The 19287-nt window shown below is 43.1% G+C and overlaps 1 protein-coding gene across 1 annotated transcript in view; it reads right to left on the minus strand.

Moving 5' to 3' along the window:
* Window positions 1-19287, minus strand: part of lrrc7 (leucine rich repeat containing 7) — a 331365-nt gene that overhangs the window by 201679 nt on the left and 110399 nt on the right. The window contains exon 8 of the mRNA XM_078561876.1: window positions 13002-13065. Within this exon, the coding sequence (XP_078418002.1) occupies window positions 13002-13065 (64 nt within the window). The remainder of the gene's footprint in view (window positions 1-13001; window positions 13066-19287) is intronic.

A 19287-nucleotide genomic window follows, 5' to 3' on the forward strand; every position in this document is an offset into this window, starting at 1 on the left:
AATGCTGGAATCTATTATAAAGAATGTGACAACTGGACACTTAGAAAATAATGGTAGGATTGGACAGAGTCAACATGAATTTATGAAAGAGAAATCATGTTTGGCAAACCTGTTAAAGTTTTTTGAGGAGGTAACTAGCAGAATAGATAAGGGGGAACCAGTGGATGTGATGCATTGGGATTTTCAGGAGGCTTTCAATAAGGTCCCACACAGGAGGTTAGTAAGCAAAATTAGAGCACAAGGGATTGGGGTGATATACTGGCATGGATTGAGAATTGGTTAATGGAAAGAAAACAGAGAGTAAGAATAAATGGGCCACTCTCAGGTTGGCAGGTTGTGACTTGTTGGGTACCGCAAAGATCAGTGCTTGGGCCCCAACTATTCACAATCTCTATCAATGATTGGGATGTGGGGACCAAATGTAATATTTCCAAGTTTGCTGATTACACAAAACTAGGTGGAATGTGAGTGGTGAGAAGGATGCAAAAAGGCTTCAAGGTGATTTTAGACAAGCTGGGCTGAATAATACAGAGGGGCGGATAGCATGCGCCCCAACCCCCAGAAACCACGTCGGTGTGGAGCCAGCAGGCTCTATGCCAACCTGCCCCGCAGCTATAAAGTGCAGACTAACAAGGGCCGAGTGGGACTTCTGCCCCTCATTGAGGAGGAAGTCCCACCCTCTAGAGCTGCCGGCCAATCGGATTGGCTGGCAGCTCCATCAGTCCCAGCAGCACCAGGTAGGCGTCAGTGGCAGCTGCCAGGACTGCATGAGAAGGTCAAGGCCCATGGATCCCTGGAACAGGTAAGTCTGGGGGCTGAGGGCTCAACAGACTATATGCAGGAAGGATGTTTCCCCTGGCTGGCGCGGGTGGGGGGGGGGGGGGGGGGGGGAGTCTAGAACCAGGGGTCACAGTTTCAGAATAAGAGGTAGACCATTTAAGACTAAGATGACGAGGAGGCTCAGTTATTGATTATATTCAAGTCAGAAATTGATAGATTTCTAGGTATTAAATATATCAAGGGATATGGGGATAGTGTGGGGAAATGGCATTGAGGTAGAAGATCAGGCTTGAGGGGCTGCCTACTCCTCCTATTTCCTATGTTCCTAGGTTCCTATGTACCCATATGGTTGTGAATGTAGCAAACATGCACTGACACAGGAAGGACAACTGTGCACCCTACCGTTGCAATCTTATTTTTGCAGAGAGATGAACTACTGCTTGCAGTCTCCACTGTCAGCACTGAGAAGTTATTGTTTTGTTCACATATTTTATTACTGCACACCAGAAAGTTTATTAAATCCTGCATGCCATGATAATGAAGAATGAGTTTACATACAGAGAGAGTCTTGCTTACTACCAGAATGCAACATCTACGTAAGACCACAGTGACCACTTAGTGCTCAGACTGATGGAATGCCCGCCTTGGACACTTCAGCGTTGCTCGCCCCTTGTTGGCTTAGAGGAGGTGGAGATGAACAACTCACATCTCTGCCTTCCCGGCTGTGATGACTGTGGTGGTCGTCCTCCTCTTGGAGGAACCCATTGGGGCCTGTCCTGGGACTGCCCTGCCAGCAACTCATCACCCAGCCCTCCAACATAGATGTTCCCTCTGTCAGAGGGGCCAAGGAAACTGAGGGTGATGAGGGTGCTGCAAGAGGCGTGGCACCCTCATCCTCTTCAGGCAGATTCCAACCCTCGGTTGGTGCTCCTGCTGCCTTGAGGGAGGCTGCCATTGGAAACAGTTGGCATCCCTTCCAGTCACCTCTGGGCCACCTGTGTAGCTAGCCTGTCCAGGCTACAACTTGCTTCATGTATTCCATGAGGATCAGTACTCAGGTGCTGAACTGACTGGTCCAGACTACATAAAGTCCATGAATTCTGTGCAGGTCAATCACTGCTTTTGCACGCACTCCAAATACTGATGCATATGACTCTCTATGAGGTTTGCAACCCTCTCATGTGCTCCAAGCCCTGAAACATGGTCAAGCTCACCTGCTGCATAGACACCTCCATTCGCAGTCTCTCAGCCTGCACAGCCTCAGGAAACTCCAACAGATAGAAGAACATCTACTTCTGCTTCTCCAAGTACTGAGCCCAATATGTGACTCCTGAGGGCCCTCATCACTGTCAAATGGAGCATTGCTGTGATTGTGCAGAATGGCTCCCTGCTATGTGTTAGGTTTATTAGGTGGTAGACATAATTGAGCTCTGCACTTCCATGGGATGGTGTGAAGTCAGGATTGCCCAAGGCACTGTTCAATGAGATGATCATTTAGTCTATTGTGAAAGGCTCTTTTATTCAGAGTCATATATGGGAGAGGCCCCTCAAAGTAGCTGGTCTGCTCAATTGCACCAATTTGCTGGCACCTCCAGTAGTTGTACATTCCAGTCTGCACATACAAGCAGGAGGGAAGAGAGAATGCTAAGAGCAATCACTGACTGTATTTATAAAGGGTCTCTAAGCCAGTAAAGGGAAGACTCAAAGCAATGGACCCTTCAAAGTTTTGAACAACTAATTTTGTGCTCTTTATGGAAGACCAGTTTGCAGAAGGTCTTACAAATGAGGGACAGCACAGAGAGGCTTCAGGACAATTTTTTTTTCTTATCTGATGTTTCCTTGCCACTACTTAAAACAAGCAGGGTGATTCAGGCACAGCACTGGTGGCTGAGGCAGTCCTTTTATCTTGTCCTTTCCCGAGTCTGCCTGCCTCTGTTCCTGTACTTTGGCAGCGTAAACAGGTGACAAGCTTGTCCCTTACCTCATTAAGGTAAATCGCTGTTGGTAACGGATTTGCAACGGAGGCAAGTTCGCATCCTGGAATTAAGACTGCCTCCCATTTCCTGTCTCCTACAGGAAAATCCGGCCCCTGGTTCTTCTGTCACCGTGCACCTGATTTTGTGGCAGAAGGGATCAGGAAGTGGAGCAGAGAACCATAATGCTAAATGCCTGTCCCATTTTCTGTTGTCGTTTCTGGTATCACAGAAGCATCTATCAATTTAGAGGTTGATGCATTTAAATCTAGCAGAAAATACACAATTATGCCATGTGTACTACTTTTCATAACTACTGTCTCTTTTACGTTCTTTTTTAATAATGCTTGTATAAAAGTAGCTTCCAGTATTCAAGGCAGAAGGGACCAGCTTTACATTTACAGAAGAGTATATGAGTAGAGGCTGTTGAGGAGCAAAGCATGAGGAGGCTTCGCTTTCCAAAGGATCCTGTCACACAGTTATGCTACAAGCAACCTGCAGCTACTCTCCACCACATGCATCACTCTGCCAATGCTGTTAAGGTCATATTGCCCTGAACTTCTCTGGGGTCATTCCAGATAGTCACTGGGCACATATATAACATAAGCAAAACAACTTTAGGCAGATGTAAAACAAGCAGAGAACTTCTTTCAATTTAGCATACTAATTTTTCTGCTCACCATGTGGTCTCCTCTACATTGGGGAGACCAAATACAGATTGGGTGATCACTTTGCAGAACATCTCTGCTTGGTCCACAAGCATGACCCTGAGCTTCCAGCTGCTTGCTATTTTAATTCATCAACTAGCTCTCATGGTCATATTTCCGTTTCCGGCCTGCAGCAGTGTTCCAGTGAAACTCAACACAAGCTTGAGGAATAATGCCTCTGATTGGGCTCTTCACAGCCTTCTGGACTCAACAATGAGTTCAACAATTTCAGACCATGAACTCTGAAGCCCAGTTTGTTTTTGTTTTTTTGCCATGTGCTGGTTTGAATCTTGTATTTCATGTTTTTGCTTTAGGACAGAGCTGTTCATTATTCTGCCATTCACACTCACTCTGGACAAATGCTTTGTTTCTTTACTATAACCATTACCATTCCCTCTGCCTTTTGTTCCATGACATTTTTGTCATTTAACTCTCCCACCCTCAACCCTTTCCCAGACCTTCCCTTTTGTACTTCTTCCCTTTCCCCCCTTTCAACAGCATAAAACCCATCACATTTCTACCTTCATTCAGTTCTGAGGGAGAGTCATATTTGATTCAAAATGTTAACTTTGTTTCTCTCTCCACAGATGTTGCCAGATCTGCTGGATATTTCATGCACTTTCAGTTTTTATTTCAGATTTCCAGCATCTGCAGTATTTTGTTTTTATTAAATGAAGAACTTGCATTTATGAAGCACTTTTCATGACCGCAGGACAGTGCAAAACATTTCACAGCTAATGGGGTACTTTTGAAGTGTAGTCACTGTTAGAATGTAGGAAAATACGGCAGCTAATTTGTGCATACGAACATATGAATTGGGAGCATAAGTAGGCCACTTGGCCTCTCGAGCCTGCTCCACCATTCAATAAGATCATGGCTGATCTGATTGTAACCTCAACCACACATTCCCATCTACCCCCAGTAACCTTTCACCCCCTAATCAAGAATCCATCTAGCTCTGCCTTAAAAATAATCAAAGACTCTGCTTCCGCCATCTTTTGAGGAAGAGAGTTCTAAAGACTCACTATACCCTCAGAGAGAAAAAATTTCTCCTCATCTCTGCTTAAATGGGTGACCCCTTATTTTTAAACAGTGACCCATAGTTCTAGATTTTCCCACAAGAAGAAACATCATTTCTACATCCAACCTATCAAGACCCCTCAGGATCTTATATGTTTCAATCAAGTCACCTCTTACTCTTCTAAACTCCAGCGGATACAAGCCTAACCTGTCCAACTTTTCCTCATAAGACAACACACCCATTCGAGGTATTAGACTTGTAAATGTTCTCAGAAGTGCTTCCAATGCATTTACATACTTCTTTAAGTAAGGTGACCAATACTATATATAACACTCCAGATGTGGTCTCACCAATGCCCTGTATAACTGAAGCATAATCTCTCGACTTTTGTATTCAACTCCCCTCGCAATAAACAATAACATTCTATTAGCTTTCTTAATTACTTGCTGTACCTGCATACTAACCTTTTGCAATTCATGCACTAGGACACCCAGGTCCCTCTGCATCTCAGAACTCTGCAATCTCTCACCATCTAGCTAATATGCTTCTTTTTTATTCTTCCTGCCAAAATGGACAATTTCACATTTTCCCACATAATACTCCATTTGTCAGATCTTTGGCCACTCACTTAAACTGTCTATATCCCCTTGTAGCCCCTCATGTCCTCTTCACAACTTACTTTCCTACCAATCTTTGTGTCATCAGTAAACTTAGCAACCATACCTTCGGTCTCTTCATTCAAGTCATTTATGTAAATTATAAAATGTTGAGGCCGCTGCACTGATCCCTGTGACACACCACTTGTTTCATCTTGCCAACCAGAAAATGACCCATTTATGCCTACTCTCAGTTTCCTGTTAGCTAGCCAATCTTCTATCCATGCAAACATGTTACTCCCTAAGCCATGAGCTTTTATTTTCCGCAATAACCTTTGATATGGCATGTTATCAAATGCCTTCTGGAAATCTAAGTACAGTACATCCACTGGTTCCCCTTTATCCACAGCACATGTTACTTCTTCAAAGAACTCCAGTAAATTGGTTAAACATGATTTTCCTCTCACAAAACCTTGCTGACTCAGCCTGATTACCTTGAATTTATCTAAATGCCCCATTATAACATCTTTAACAACAGCTTCTAACATTTACCCTATGACAGATGATAAGCTAATTGGCTTGTAGCTTCCGGCTTTCTGTCTCCCTTTGAATAAAGGAGTTATATTTCCTATTTTCCAATCTGATGGAGCCTTCCCCAAGCATGCCTTAGTCCCAGGAGTATTCTCCTTCTTTTCTTTGAATAATACCCTGGGCATCCTTTATATCTACTGGAAAGAACATAGGAAAAAAGGAGCAGGAGTAGGCCATGCAGATGGAGCTTTGATTTAATGTTTCATTGAAAAGATGGCACCTCCAACATTATAGCACTGTAGCATCCTAGATTATGTGTTCAAGTCTCAACTAGTGCTTGAACCTAAAATCTCTGACTCATTGATGAGCTACCACTGAGTCAAGGTTGACATCTGTATCAAGCAAACCTTGGATGCATTGTGTAATTCTAGGGTTGGTATTCTCATAAGCTTTCTTATAAGCATACTGGTGTGATCATGATTTTACTGAGCAGCAGGAGTTTCCAAAGGTTGAAGAAATTGTAGATTGTGCCTATGTGGCCAAACACACTCCTTTCATGAGTGGCATATATAACCACTCTCCCCATATGAAGCTCATTTTAACATGTCCCCGGGATGGTTTGGAAGCACCAGTAACATTAAAAACTTAACTTTACTTCCTAAGTTACTTTACTAACTTCCACTTCCACTTTGCTAAAAAGTGCCATCGTTGATCTAAACATTGGGTGGAATCATCCCAGAATTGCACTAAGGATGGTAGCGGGCATGAAAAACTACATTTGACCCGCTGGCCGCAATGGTGGGCTTTCACACTGTATTGTCTGCTTCCTGCCTCATTAATAATGCAGCCACAGAAAACATGCCATCTCACTGGCGGGCGGCCTCCGAATCGCCTGGCAAGCCATTTAGCTTACCGTTTCCTCACTCTGAGTGCCATATCTAAATTACAGCCACACTTGCAGCCCAGGACTGCTCCAATGAAGACATGGCCCTGAAAGCAAAGAAGAGTTCAGTGACCCATCATTGGAATGACCCGCTGTGATGTCCTTCACCCCTGTTCCGGCTACAGGAGATCCAGCAATCTCATCACTGTGGCTTGGGAGGCAATGGCAGTGGTGGTCAGTTCCAATGTGATACAAAAGAGGCTGGCCATCCAGTGCAGAAAGAGGGTGAATGATCCCATCCGTGCCGCCAGGGTAAAGCAGCCATCTCATCACTCTAAACTCACACACTCACAAAGCCAACACATATTCACTGGCATCTCACTCACTGCCAGGTGAAGGGACATCACCACTCACTCTCTCTCACACACACCCTCACATCTACATCTGGCCTCATCTCCTCTGGAGATTGCTTCCTCAGCCCTCAGCATCTTGAGGCCACTTGCACAGATCAACGTGTGCCCCCAAACACATCCTGGGATACCCCCCTTCCCCAGTAACCCCCTGCAGCATCTTTCCTTGCCTGAGGCCACTTCTCCCCCTTCCCCAGTAAAGCCCTAACCCTGCAGCTATTGAAATGGTTGGTCTGGTAGGTAGAGACCTGTCTGTGAGCCCCCCTAAAAGTGATGTGGTGCTGCCTGCAAAGCCTGGCGTTGATGACCACGAGTGCTGCCTGAAGCAACGTAGGCAAACAAACCTCAAAGTCCCGGGCAAATTGCAGCCCACCAAGTGCACATCACTTATGTACAGTTGTGAAATATGTCAAAATGCAATCACGCTGACATACCCTGGTGATCCACTGTGGGGGAATGATTCCAGCGACCAGCGCCTATAATGAGATGCTAAGGTTTGAAATTAGATTCCCGATGTGTGGTGGCGGGAAAAGCGACCCGCCATGGTTGAAGCAAACTGGTTTCACAACAACATGAAACCGATTTTTGCGATCTCTCGATATTTTCTGCTACCGCCTGCTATGACGCCCACCACAAACAGGAGCGGACAATTCCACCCATTCTCTGCAAGACATCCTGCATCTAATAGTACAATTCTCTGACAACCTGTATTATGAAGTACAGGTGAAGCCAAGTCTCATTCTAACATATTCAGGTACATGTGGAAGGGTCCATTAGCAAACATTCCAGAACAGTTTGTTCTTTCCTCCCTTCCTACCTTTCCCTTCCTCTGAAACTGCTTAAAACCTGTTATCTCTCTAGCCTTTTCCAGTTCTGATTATAGATCTGAAACATTAATTCTGTTTCTCTCTCCGCAGACCTAACCTGCTATTTCCAACATTTTCTGTTTTTATCCCCAGGTAATGACAAGTTTGGACAAAATATCTCAGATGCTATTGCACATGCATTTACTGGCTCCTCATCAACTACTTTTCCTCATTTCAATGAAATTATATCAAAATTACCACCTAAATTCCCATGCTCAATATTGATGTATGACTTAAAAGGCAATTGCGAGCAAGAATAATGAAAGTACTATCAAAAGACCTCATATAAGTACAAAAGTACAAAAATGGCAAAAATTAATTAAATGATATTGAAAGCAACTAAACTAAATGTAACAAAATATAACTAAAACTTAAAAAAATAACTGAAATTAACATCTGCTTTGAAGAAACACGTTAGAACTAGGCAGCTTTCAGTACTCTTACCCTCACTTATGGACAAAATACACATTGTGGGCAAGGCCGAGCTCAAGTTACAATTTAACATGAGGTCAATTTTAAATAATTGGTCAATTTAAATGAGGTCCATGAAATCTGGTTCAAATTTTTGCTTGCTTCAAATCAGTCAAAAATGTGCTTAAAGCGAATTGGGCACACAAGGTTCATGAGGTCAAATGTTCAATTTTACGGACTATGCAGGCCTTCGCAAGGTCAGCCAAGGCCTCATAAAATTAGTTCCTTCAATTAATTAGATATTGGCATCTCCATTCCTTATTATTGATGCTAAACATAGAAACTTAATGAAATCTAATTGCATCTTACATAAGAAAAAATTTCTTTATGAGTGAGGTACCAATTCCAGAAGTCCTGTAAATTGGTAAATTCCAGTTTTGCCCTGTTTTCAATGCTTATGTTCAATGCTTACTTTTAAAATAACACCAGAATAAGCCCTTGCAAATAATTTAAGAAAACTGTTCATTAAGTTTGCAATTTTCCCACTGTTGGAAGAGGAGAGATCAAATAGGAGAATCATTGAAGACGAAAGCCTTGCCTTTATTTTTTTTTTACCTTTTCAAAAGTTAGTCTTATTTAGCAATTGTCAGATGAGTACTCAACCATAAGGCCATTGTGGGACTTCATCCTGGAGCATTCCTTTAAAAATAATTAAGTATATAGTTTAAATCCCATTAGAACATTTTTCAATTAAATAGCTAATTTTACCCTAGAGTTCACTCTTAAAGCTGGACACTCAAGAAATGTAAAACGTATTTGGAGCAAAAATAGATGTTAAAATTGAACAGGCGCATTTTAGACAATTGTAAATGACTACTGTGAGAGAATAAATCAAATTGTGACTATTTGAGTAACATTCATGGAAACAGAAAATAGAAAATGGGATGAAAATGGAAGAGAAAATTGGAGACAAGTTATAAATCTATGGTACATCAGACATTGCTGACATTTATAGATGATGAAGGTTCAATGTCCATGTCTCTCTTTCTTTATTCTATTCTGTGTCCCTAACTCTCCTTTCCTTATACTCTCTCCTTTGTCCTGTAGCACCCTCTTCTTTTTTCTGTCTTCTCTTCTGTTTTTCTGTGCTTCCTCGTGCTTCTCTCTTAGTCTCTCTCCTCTCTACTTTGTTCTCTCTTTCTTCTCCACACTACTGCCATTATGCCCAGCTTGCTTTATCTCTCCTTTTTTTGGGTTGTACTCATTTTTCTGATTCATTTTCTTAGTTGGGTCACTTTCTGCTCCTTTTCTGGCTCACTTCATGAGTGGGGTCTTCCCAATTTACTCCCTGACTAAATGGCAGGGCCATTTGCAGGTCAGAAATCCGCTAACCCCTGGAGTGGGCTTTGCCGGCACTTTCCAACTGAGCAATGGCATTAGCATGCTGCCTCTGAGTTTCCTGACCCATCAGGAAGGGCGGGTGGGATCACACGCTGGATCTGTAAAAGGAAGGATTTCTACTTAAAGCCACCACAATATGGCTTAGAATGGTTCATCAGCACTTGGAGTTATGAGGCTGCAGCAAGCGCAGGAATGGAGAGAAGGCCTGGGAAGACTGTTCTCGAGGTCGCTCACTCTTGCCTGGAGGTCCTGCTGTGGGATCTGAGAGGCTGCAGTGAGGTGAGCTCTCCCAGGGATGGGTGGAAAAGGAGAGCCTGTCCAACAAAGCAGGCATGGATGGAAGTGACCAAGGAATCAGCATTAGAAGTGTGGTCCCTACAGCCTGGAGACAGAGCACCAAGAGGATCCAGGACCTCAGGAGGGTGGGAAAGATAAGTGGTATATCACTTACAGATGCCAAGCCCCATACTGACTTTCTTAGCATTCTCTTGCACAGCACTCCTCAGGACAACACATATTGCAGCTCCACTTATTCCTCCTTTTGCAGGCACCTCACATCCTTATCTGAGCAGCCAACACTCACCTTCATCCTATAGCTCTCTTGCACCCATGCCTCACAGTCACCTTCCATAAATGTTCTCCTTCCCTTTTCTCCACACAAGCCATTATGAACATTCACATCTCTCTGCTTTCTCTCCTTGCAGGACACACTACAAGCATGCTACTTGGTGAGAGGCAGAGAGCAGGTTGAGGATGGGGGTGGGTAGTGATGGCCCTCCAGTAACAGGCACTTTATGGGCCATTGCCAATGAGTGCCCTCCTGCTCCACTAGGAAGGAGGTCTTGTTCCAGGAGTTTGCAGCTTTCAGCAGTAACCTGCCATGAGACCCTGAGCCTCCTGATGCACTGGTCTCAGACATGTCGAGAGAGCTGTTCTTCTGCCTGTAGGCCCTGTCTTGAGGGTCTCACCTCCTGGATCTTGATACCCATCCCTTTTGCCCTGTGGAGTGGCATGTGTCTGAGGACAGGACAGCCAGTGCAGCTGCAGGTGTTGCTCCTATTGCTGGTGGTGTAGTTAGCGGTGGTGTTGCTTCTGCGCTCATTCTGTGGTAAAGGCTGGCAACAGGGAAGTATAGCTGAAGGTCAGTTAAGTGCACAACAGGTGAAGTGCATTCCAAGAAGTTGGCAATCACCTGTCAAGCAGTAATAGCTAGCCAGCACTAATAGGCCCAGCCAGTGAAGCTCACATCCTGTGAATGAATTTTAAAAAAGCACTCTTTCTGAACAGCAGCCACTCAGCTGGTCATAGCTGGAGCTCTTCAGTGCAACTGTATAATGTGGGGAAATGTGAGGTTATGCACTCTGGCAGGAAGAATAGAAGAGCTGAATATTATTTAAATAGAGAAAGACTGCAGAAAGCTGCAGCACAGAGGGATTTGGGGTCCTCATGCATGATTCCCAAAAAGCTAACACACAAGTTCAACAAGTAATAGGGAAGGTAAATTGAATGTTGGCCTTTATTTCAAAGGGAATGGAGTATAAAAATAGGGAAGTCTTGCTAAAACTATACAAGGCACTAGTTAGACCACACCTAGAATACTGTGAGCACTTTTGGTCGTCTTATCTAAGGAAAATTGTACTGGCATTTGAGGCAGTCTAGCGAAGGTTTACTAGTTTGATCCTGGGTATGGAGGGATTTTCTTATGAGGCGAGGTTGAGTAGGTTGGGCCTGTACTCATTGGAATTTAGAAGAATGAGAGGCGACCTTACTGAAACATATAAGATTCTTAGTGGGCTTGACAGGGTAGATGCTGAGAGGTTGTTTCCCCTTGTGGGAGAGTCTAGGACCAGAGGGCATAATCTCAGAGTAAGGGGTCGCCCATTTAAGGCAGAGGTGAGGAGGAATTTCTTCTCTCAGAGGGTAGTTAATCTGTGGAATTCTTTACCACAGAAGGCTGTAGAGGCTGGGTTGTTAAGTATATTCAAGGCTGAGACAGACAGATTTTTATTCAGTGACGAAATCAAAGGTTATGGGGAAAAGGCAGGAAAATGGAGTTGAGGATTATCAGATCAGACATTATCTCATTGAATGGCGGAGCAGACTCGATGGGTCAAATGGCCCACTTCTACTCCTACGTCTTATGGTCTTATGGTCTAACTGATCAATGCTTTAGCTCATCCGTTTCACTGGTGATGTTCTCCCCATTGGCCACTCACCTAGATGACCCTGCCCCATGGTTAAAACCAGAATTGAGGGTAAACATATTAGTTAATTGGCTTTTTAAGTATTTCAATTGATTTCCCAACAGATCCAAGGGGGTTCCTGCTCATCTTCAAACCCGCCATGGTGAAATCCAGAAGAGAGCAGGATGATGTCGGGTTTCCAACCCATGTCACTTTTAGAGGAAAGTTGTAAACCCAGATGGATCTGTCCTCATAATGCAAGCTTGGCTGAGAGCCCAGACCAATAAAAGCATGAGCTCAGCAGGGATTCTGTTTTGATGAGTGAAGTGAATTGCTGACATTGCTTGTTGGAAATCTTTAAGTAGTTATATAATAAGTTGTCCTTTCTGTGGTCTTTTTTGTTAATGTCATAATGTTTATTTGAACAAGAGTAAGTTGTGTGAAATCTTTGAAGCCTCATTGATGATACTTTAATGGTCTTTTTGATTGACACTTTTATAGGAATGTAGGAACAGCAGTTTTTTTTGAAAGAAGATTTATGAATGGGTGTTTTTTTCTCAGCAGTTCCACACTTGCCATTGTTATGTATTGCTCATTGGTTATGTATGTTGTGTATATTGGGTGAATGGGCATGGAAAGAGAAAGAGTTGGCATTGAGTTGGCATGGAGAGTATAAGGGGCCATGGGGAGTGGCAGGGGGCACAAGTTGGCTTTGAGTTGGTATAGGGGGTAGGAGGGGCCACGGCAAGTGGCTGTTGGGCATGGGTAAGACCTTTTCAAGATGCCTTTCAAAAGGTTCCCGAATGCAGGCTTTAGTTCACGACTCCTTGGAGGGGCCATGAACCATGTGTCATTGGGAAGCTGGCCCAAATCAATGAAAATTATGGGGTGTCTAGGAGAAGGCTATCCCCACAATGGAGCTGGTCAGGCCAGGAGTGCAGGGTGTGGACTTGCTATCAGTACCCTTGTTCTGCACCTGTGAAAATTGCCGGGTTTGGGAGTGGGAATCCTGGAATAGTGTCCCGCCTGCCATTTTTAAATGGCTCCCCATTGTCCTGACTCTGCAAAAGTCTGGTCCTCAATATTTGGATACAAAAACATGCAATAAAGTGAAATTAGGCTTTACAATATTATTTCTTATTATACAATGAATTCCTTTTTTGGTCAGCAAAATGTCACTGACTATAAAGCTAACAGCACCTGATCCATACAAGCCAACTTCCGTTCATCATTTCTTACCAGCTCTGTGAATTCATTACTGCCCAGATCCAATCGATCTATCTGTGTCAGTCTGTGCATTGACCTGTAGCAAATGAAAATAAAAAAATTAAGATCCAAATTGTCTTGTCACAATTATGGTTAATTCAAGACCCCATAACGTTCCATTAATGTACACAATTAGGTATTATGACTGGATATATGAGAAAGAAAATATAACAACCAATTTTGTATTTGTACAACAACTTTCACATTCTCTGGGGCATCTTAGAGTGCAGCACAGCCAAATTCAAGTGAGGTCCTTGTTGTTATGTAGGCAAGACTGGCAGCCAATTTGCGCACATGGTCCTATAAACAAGAGTGTGATATATGACCAGTTAATCTGTTTTTGGTAGCATTGATGAAGTGATAAATGTTAGCCAAAAGGGACAAAATATGTCAAGCTGCAGTCCACAAATTCATTAGGCAGGAGACTGACATGTAGATTCCCAGCTCAAGAATCTTCATCATTTCCTTTGGAGGAAAAAGCAAGAGGAGAGAGAAATAAAAAGGAAAAGAAAACTGCAAATGGCAGAAATCTTAAACAAAAGAAAAACTCAGCATAAATAAAGAGAGGAGATTGGATTAGATTTTCAACTTTCTGCCTGGGTTTCCAATAATTTCAGTGATGGGCAGTCAATCTGTAATGCCAGTATTATGTCCAAGAGGCAAGTTGGAAATCTACCACCTTATATGTTCAGAGTCTATGCTTCACATAATATTAATGAAAGGGAAGGCAATGCACTTAAAATTTCATAACAGAAGAGATGCCATTGTACTTTCCAAGTGGCAGAATTTCACAAAGTCCAGGGTATCATTGATTGCAAACAACAACAACTTGAATTCAAATAGAGCCTTCAAAGTACTAAAACATCCTAAGACATTTCTCTGGGACAATGGCCTGTAACTTCCGCGCTCCTCAGTGTCAGATTTGGAGGGTGCCCAAAAGATGCACTGGGAATCCCTCTGGCAAATTTCTAGGTAAGTGTTTGCATGGCTATTGCCCAGAAGTGCACACTGCCTCTGGACAATTGCGCTGTGAACTATCTGAAAATGCGATTTAAATTGCAAACTTTGGATGGCTCCGCTGGGGTTATACCAATAGTTACCAAAAAAAAGTTAGAAGAATTAAAACCTCTTTTAACTTCTGAGTAACTTTTGTAAAGACCCAGACCAACCACACGGGACTCCCCCATACTCCTGAACCCCCACCACGGGACTCCCCCTTCCCCCCACCCCCGACCTCCAACCTCCTTGAATGCGCTGGAGTTAGACTTCGCTAGGGCCTGCGAGGAGTCTTTCAATGCAGGCCCCAAGCAGCTCCGGCAAATGGAAGTGTCAACGTTATTTTCAAGACCAGGTAAGTAGACATTTATTTCTTCAAATTTCTGCAGGCCAGCACTTTCTGACACTAGTCGGAGGTTATGGCCCATTGTCAAACAGAATTTGACATTGAACTACATAAGACAATCTTAAGATGGGTGACCCAACACTTAGTCAAGGAGGTAGGTTTTAAGGTGCGTCCTAAAGGAGGAGAGGTAGAGAGGTGGAGAGATTTAGGGAGGGATTTCCAGATCTTAGCACCAAGACAGCTGTATGCACAGCTGCCAATGGTAGAGTGATGAAAATCAGGGATGTGCAAGAGATCAGAAATGGAGAAGTTCAGAGGTCTAGGGGGTTTGTAGGGCTGGAGTAGGTTACTGAGAGAAAGAGAGGAAGAAAGGAAATGGAAGGATTTGAAAACAAGGCTTCTGGCTTCTATCTCTTTCAGTCTAGGTATCTCCTTTCCATTAGCTTGACTCTGCTCTCTCAACATCTTTGACTATGTCAAACCTGAAATTTGACTACCAACACCACTTAATGTTTGGGACTGTGACATTGATTAATTTGTCTTAATCAAAGACCCTGGCTCACTTTGTTGTACTGGTAGTTTCTGTAATACTGGCAAACTTTCACTTTCTTTCTGACTTTCACTTTGGGCTGTAAGAGGAATTTGGACTATAGTATGTTTCTCTTGCTCTCCCTTTATCAGATTTCCTCTTTCAAGCAAATGATTTACACAATATTGATGGAGTCTCTGTCCAATCTTCACTGGATATATGAATGCACCTAGACTCTTTACCACAACTCCAATCACATACTTCTTCTTATCACCTCAATGGTTTTTCACCATGACCTTCTGACCAGCACTGAGTTCTCTAAGTTTCATGCCTGGTGTCCCATGACTCATCTTCACTTTGTCTTGCTTTTCTCTTACTTTGCCATTGACATCAGGCTTAGGCAAACTATATCTTGTACTAGGCACATTTTAAACACTAACTCGTAAGGTGAGCAACCTATTGTGCACTTTGGGGTTACTCTGTAAGAGAATTTTCTAGCCTGTATCAAAGAGAAAGTTGGAAATTACTGCCTAGCTTGTCACTTATCAAATACTTCTGCAAAGACCTCTTCACAATCTGTACACTTCTTTCTGCAGCACCATTCAATGCTGGGTGAATTAGTGGTATAGTGTGTTTGATTCCATTCTTACCCAGAAATATTTCAAACTTTTCTGATGTAATCTGTGGGCCATTATCTAACACCAACACCTCTTGCAACCCATAAATTGCAAACCAATTTCTCAGTAAGCTTTGGCACTAGTGGTATTGGGCACAGGCTCAACCTTTAACTGCTTGCTGTACTTATCGGCCAAAACAAGGCACTCTTTCCCTTCCACTTCAAACAAATCAACATGTACTCATTCCCATGGTTTTCTTTTGTTTGACCATGGAACAAAAGGAACTTTAGTTAGACCTTTTCTCATTCGGAGACACACTTCACAATTTTTCACCAACTCTTCAATACCACCATCTCCCTCTTTACTTACTGTTTTTAACTGTGCATCAGGCAATGGTTTAGCATTAAAAAATGTCAGCTCCACATTGTCCTTTATCTTTACTCCTGCCTTGTGATGCCTAATTTATCAGTTGGCGCTCCTTGCTCAAAGACCATTTTATGCTTTCTTAGCACTTTCTCAATGTCAGGTGTATTCTTACTGATCCCTCCTGTAAATAATTCAGCCCAGTTTAACCATATCTTCATAAGCTAATTTCTTCCCATCAGGGAGACTTTGTTCCCTCCTACCAATGGCAAGTAATAGGGTGCATGGTCATATTCCACTCTAACACTAACATCATCTAACATTGGAATAGTGTTATTGGAATAACAAGTCCGTTTCACGTCAGTTTTGCGCCAGGGAATGTGGCTTAGGAAGTTCTTGTACTCTCCTTCCAAGATAACAGAGATGGCTGCAGCTGTATCAATGACGAAAGTAAGTTGGGAATCTCCGTCTTTCATTTCTACTGTGGGCCTGGAGTTATATGTTCAGCCTAGCACTCGCACCTTCCATGTGCTGTTTTCTTGCTGTCTGAGTCTAACTCTTGATCTTCCTCCTTGATAACATCAACTTCTGTTTCCATATCTATCATACATGCATTTGAGGGTTTCCAGACTCCTGAACTAACTTTAGATTTTCCAGGACTTTGACTTGGCACATGGCTGCAACCTGCAGCTTTACAAAAGCCTTGAGCAGTACTGTTTCCTTTACTCCTGCATGCCGTTTGGATATGACCAACTTTCCCACTGGCATAGCACTTTGACTGGAAATGGGGCGTTTAAATGGTTGGTGACTACCATCGCAATGGTAAATTTCTGACTCTAGAACTGTAAACTTGGCTGCGTGGCCTGGATCTCGCTAAAATACAGTGGACCTCCCCTGCTGGATCAGGAAAAGAATTCCCTTCTAATTTACAACTAAACTGTCTCTTTCTGCCATTTCCATGGTTGTGGCCTCATTGTAGGCCTCCTTCCACATCAGCTTATTGCCTTTGCTTAAGGCTTGACCTGGCATTTATTTCGAGAGGACTAGAATATAAAAGCAGGGATGTGCTGCTGAGGCTTTATAAGGCTCTGGTCAGACCACATTTAGAATATTGTGAGCAGTTTTGGGCCCCGTATCTCAGGAAGGATGTTCTGGCCCTGGAGAGGGCCAGAGGAGGTTCACGAGAATGATCCCATGAATGAAAGGCTTAACATATGAGGAACGTTTGAGGACTCTGGGTCTATACTCGATGGAGTTTAAAAGGATGAGGGGGGATCTGATTGAAACTTACAGAATACTGAAAGGCCTGGATAGAGTGGATGTGGGGAAGATGTTTCCATTAGTAGGAGAGACTAGGACCCGAGGGCACAGCCTCAGAGTAAAGGGAAGACCTTTTAGAACAGAGATGAGGAGAAACTTCTTTGGCCAGAGAGTGGTGAATCTATGGAATTCATTGCCACAGAAGGCTGTGGAGGCCAGGTCATTGAGTGTATTTAAGACCGAGATAGATAGGTTCTTGATTGGTAAGGGGATCAAAGGTTACGGGGAGAAGGTGGGAGAATGGGGTTGAGAAACTTATCAGCCATGATTGAATGGCAGAACAGACTCGATGGGCTGAATGGCCTAATTTCTGCTCCTATGTCTTATGGTCTTATGACCTGTATTTTATTGTTCCTACGAACAGGTCTCTCGGGTAGATTTCTAAGTGTGCGCAATACTCACAGCGATGAGAGAGTTTCTATTTCTTGAGAATGTTATCTGCAAATAGTCTCAGTAGGCAACTGCTTCCTTTGATGGAACAATTCTCAGTGCAATTTCATTCTTAATTAGTCTATAGCATGGGACTAGAATTTAATTAATTTCAAACACTTGTTATGACTGGTCCCCAGGCGAGGCCCCCTGAATTCCCCCTGAGGCTCCCGGGTGAGAAGGAATGAGATGACTCCCCTTCTCTATTCAACCCCCACAGTTGGTCACAACAAGGTTAATTTAAAAAGGATCCCTTCCGTCATGAATACCTTTTCCCAGTCCAAATATATTTATGTTTTAAAAGGAACCAATTTAACTAGGCTTTCCTGAGTTAAAGAAAGAGTGAGTTTATTTGTTACTAAAATGAGAGAAAAAATAATAAAACCAGAACGCACATACACACAGATTAGAAATGTGGAGTGAATCCAAAATAAAAGTTGAAAAAGATATACAAATCAGTCTTTGGCTTGTCTGTGAGAAGTAGATGGTGAAATGTTGCAGCCATAAAGTTGGGTGATTCCAGTAGAGCTGACTTTGGCAGTTGAGCAGTTGGTTTGGAGATTCTTGGTTCTGCTGGTTAGCTGAAAGGAGTTGTCCTGTTTCCTTTTTGACTGGCTTTGCTGACTTGTGACTTGCTTCCAGCAATCAGAGAGAGAGACTTTTTTTTACCTGCAAGTGCAGGGATTCCAAGTTGAAATTCTTCAGCTGTGACCTTCACAACACACACCAGTGCTAGACCCAGACTAGCACACAGAGACCAGGGTTGCAGTTGGCTTTTAACCTTTTCTTGTGTATTCCTGGAAGGGAAAAACAAACATGTCTTTCGCCCAGTAACTGCTATTTTTCAACTCAAACCATGTTCACAGTCTGGGTTGCAACTCAACAGGAGCTGGTTTCTGCTGAGATGGTAATCAGTTTTTTTGCATTGTGTCTCTTCCTTTGAAGTGTCTCTGTCTGAAGGAGGCCTTGACACCTTTTTAGGTGTTACATTCCGTTCTCTTTGGACTAGTTGGTCACATGTAATCCACATAGGAATTTTCCAGCCAGTGGTTACTTTGCAGTTTCAGCCAGCTTTTGGTTGTAGAGACATTTTTTTAAAAACACATGTCTCACTTAAAAGTTCAATATGTCCATAAGTAATTTGGGGCTATGATTCGTGGTCATGACACACTCTATCAAACTGGGGTGTCTCAGACAACATTGGTTTAAAGACTACATTAAAAACTTCTAGCCCCATCATGGTGAGGAAAACATTTACTTTATCTTCATTTTTTTTTTGCTCCATTTGTAATTATACCAGTCCTCTTTGTTAGGGTTGCATTCTCGCATTGTCCCCTAATATGTCTTCAGTGCCATTTTTTTTCAATTATATACTCTGCTGATTCACCATGTACCTGAACACAGCAGGCGGAATCGTCCCAGAATTGCATTGTGTCGCAGCGTGTAAAACAAGGTTTTACCCAATGGCCATAATGGTGGGTTTTCGCGCCGTATCATTCCCTTCCTACTTCATTATTTATGCAGTCACGGGAAACACGCCATTTCGCTGGTAGGCTTCCTCTGATTCTCCCACCATGCTGTCACCTCGCCGCTTCCTCACATCGAGTGCCATATTTGAACTGCAGCTGCGTGCACAGCTCTCAAAGCTTGCAGCCCTGG

The sequence above is a fragment of the Cetorhinus maximus genome, chromosome 17 (assembly GCF_964194155.1).
Source record: "Cetorhinus maximus chromosome 17, sCetMax3.hap1.1, whole genome shotgun sequence".
NCBI classification, from domain to species: Eukaryota; Metazoa; Chordata; class Chondrichthyes; order Lamniformes; family Cetorhinidae; genus Cetorhinus; species Cetorhinus maximus.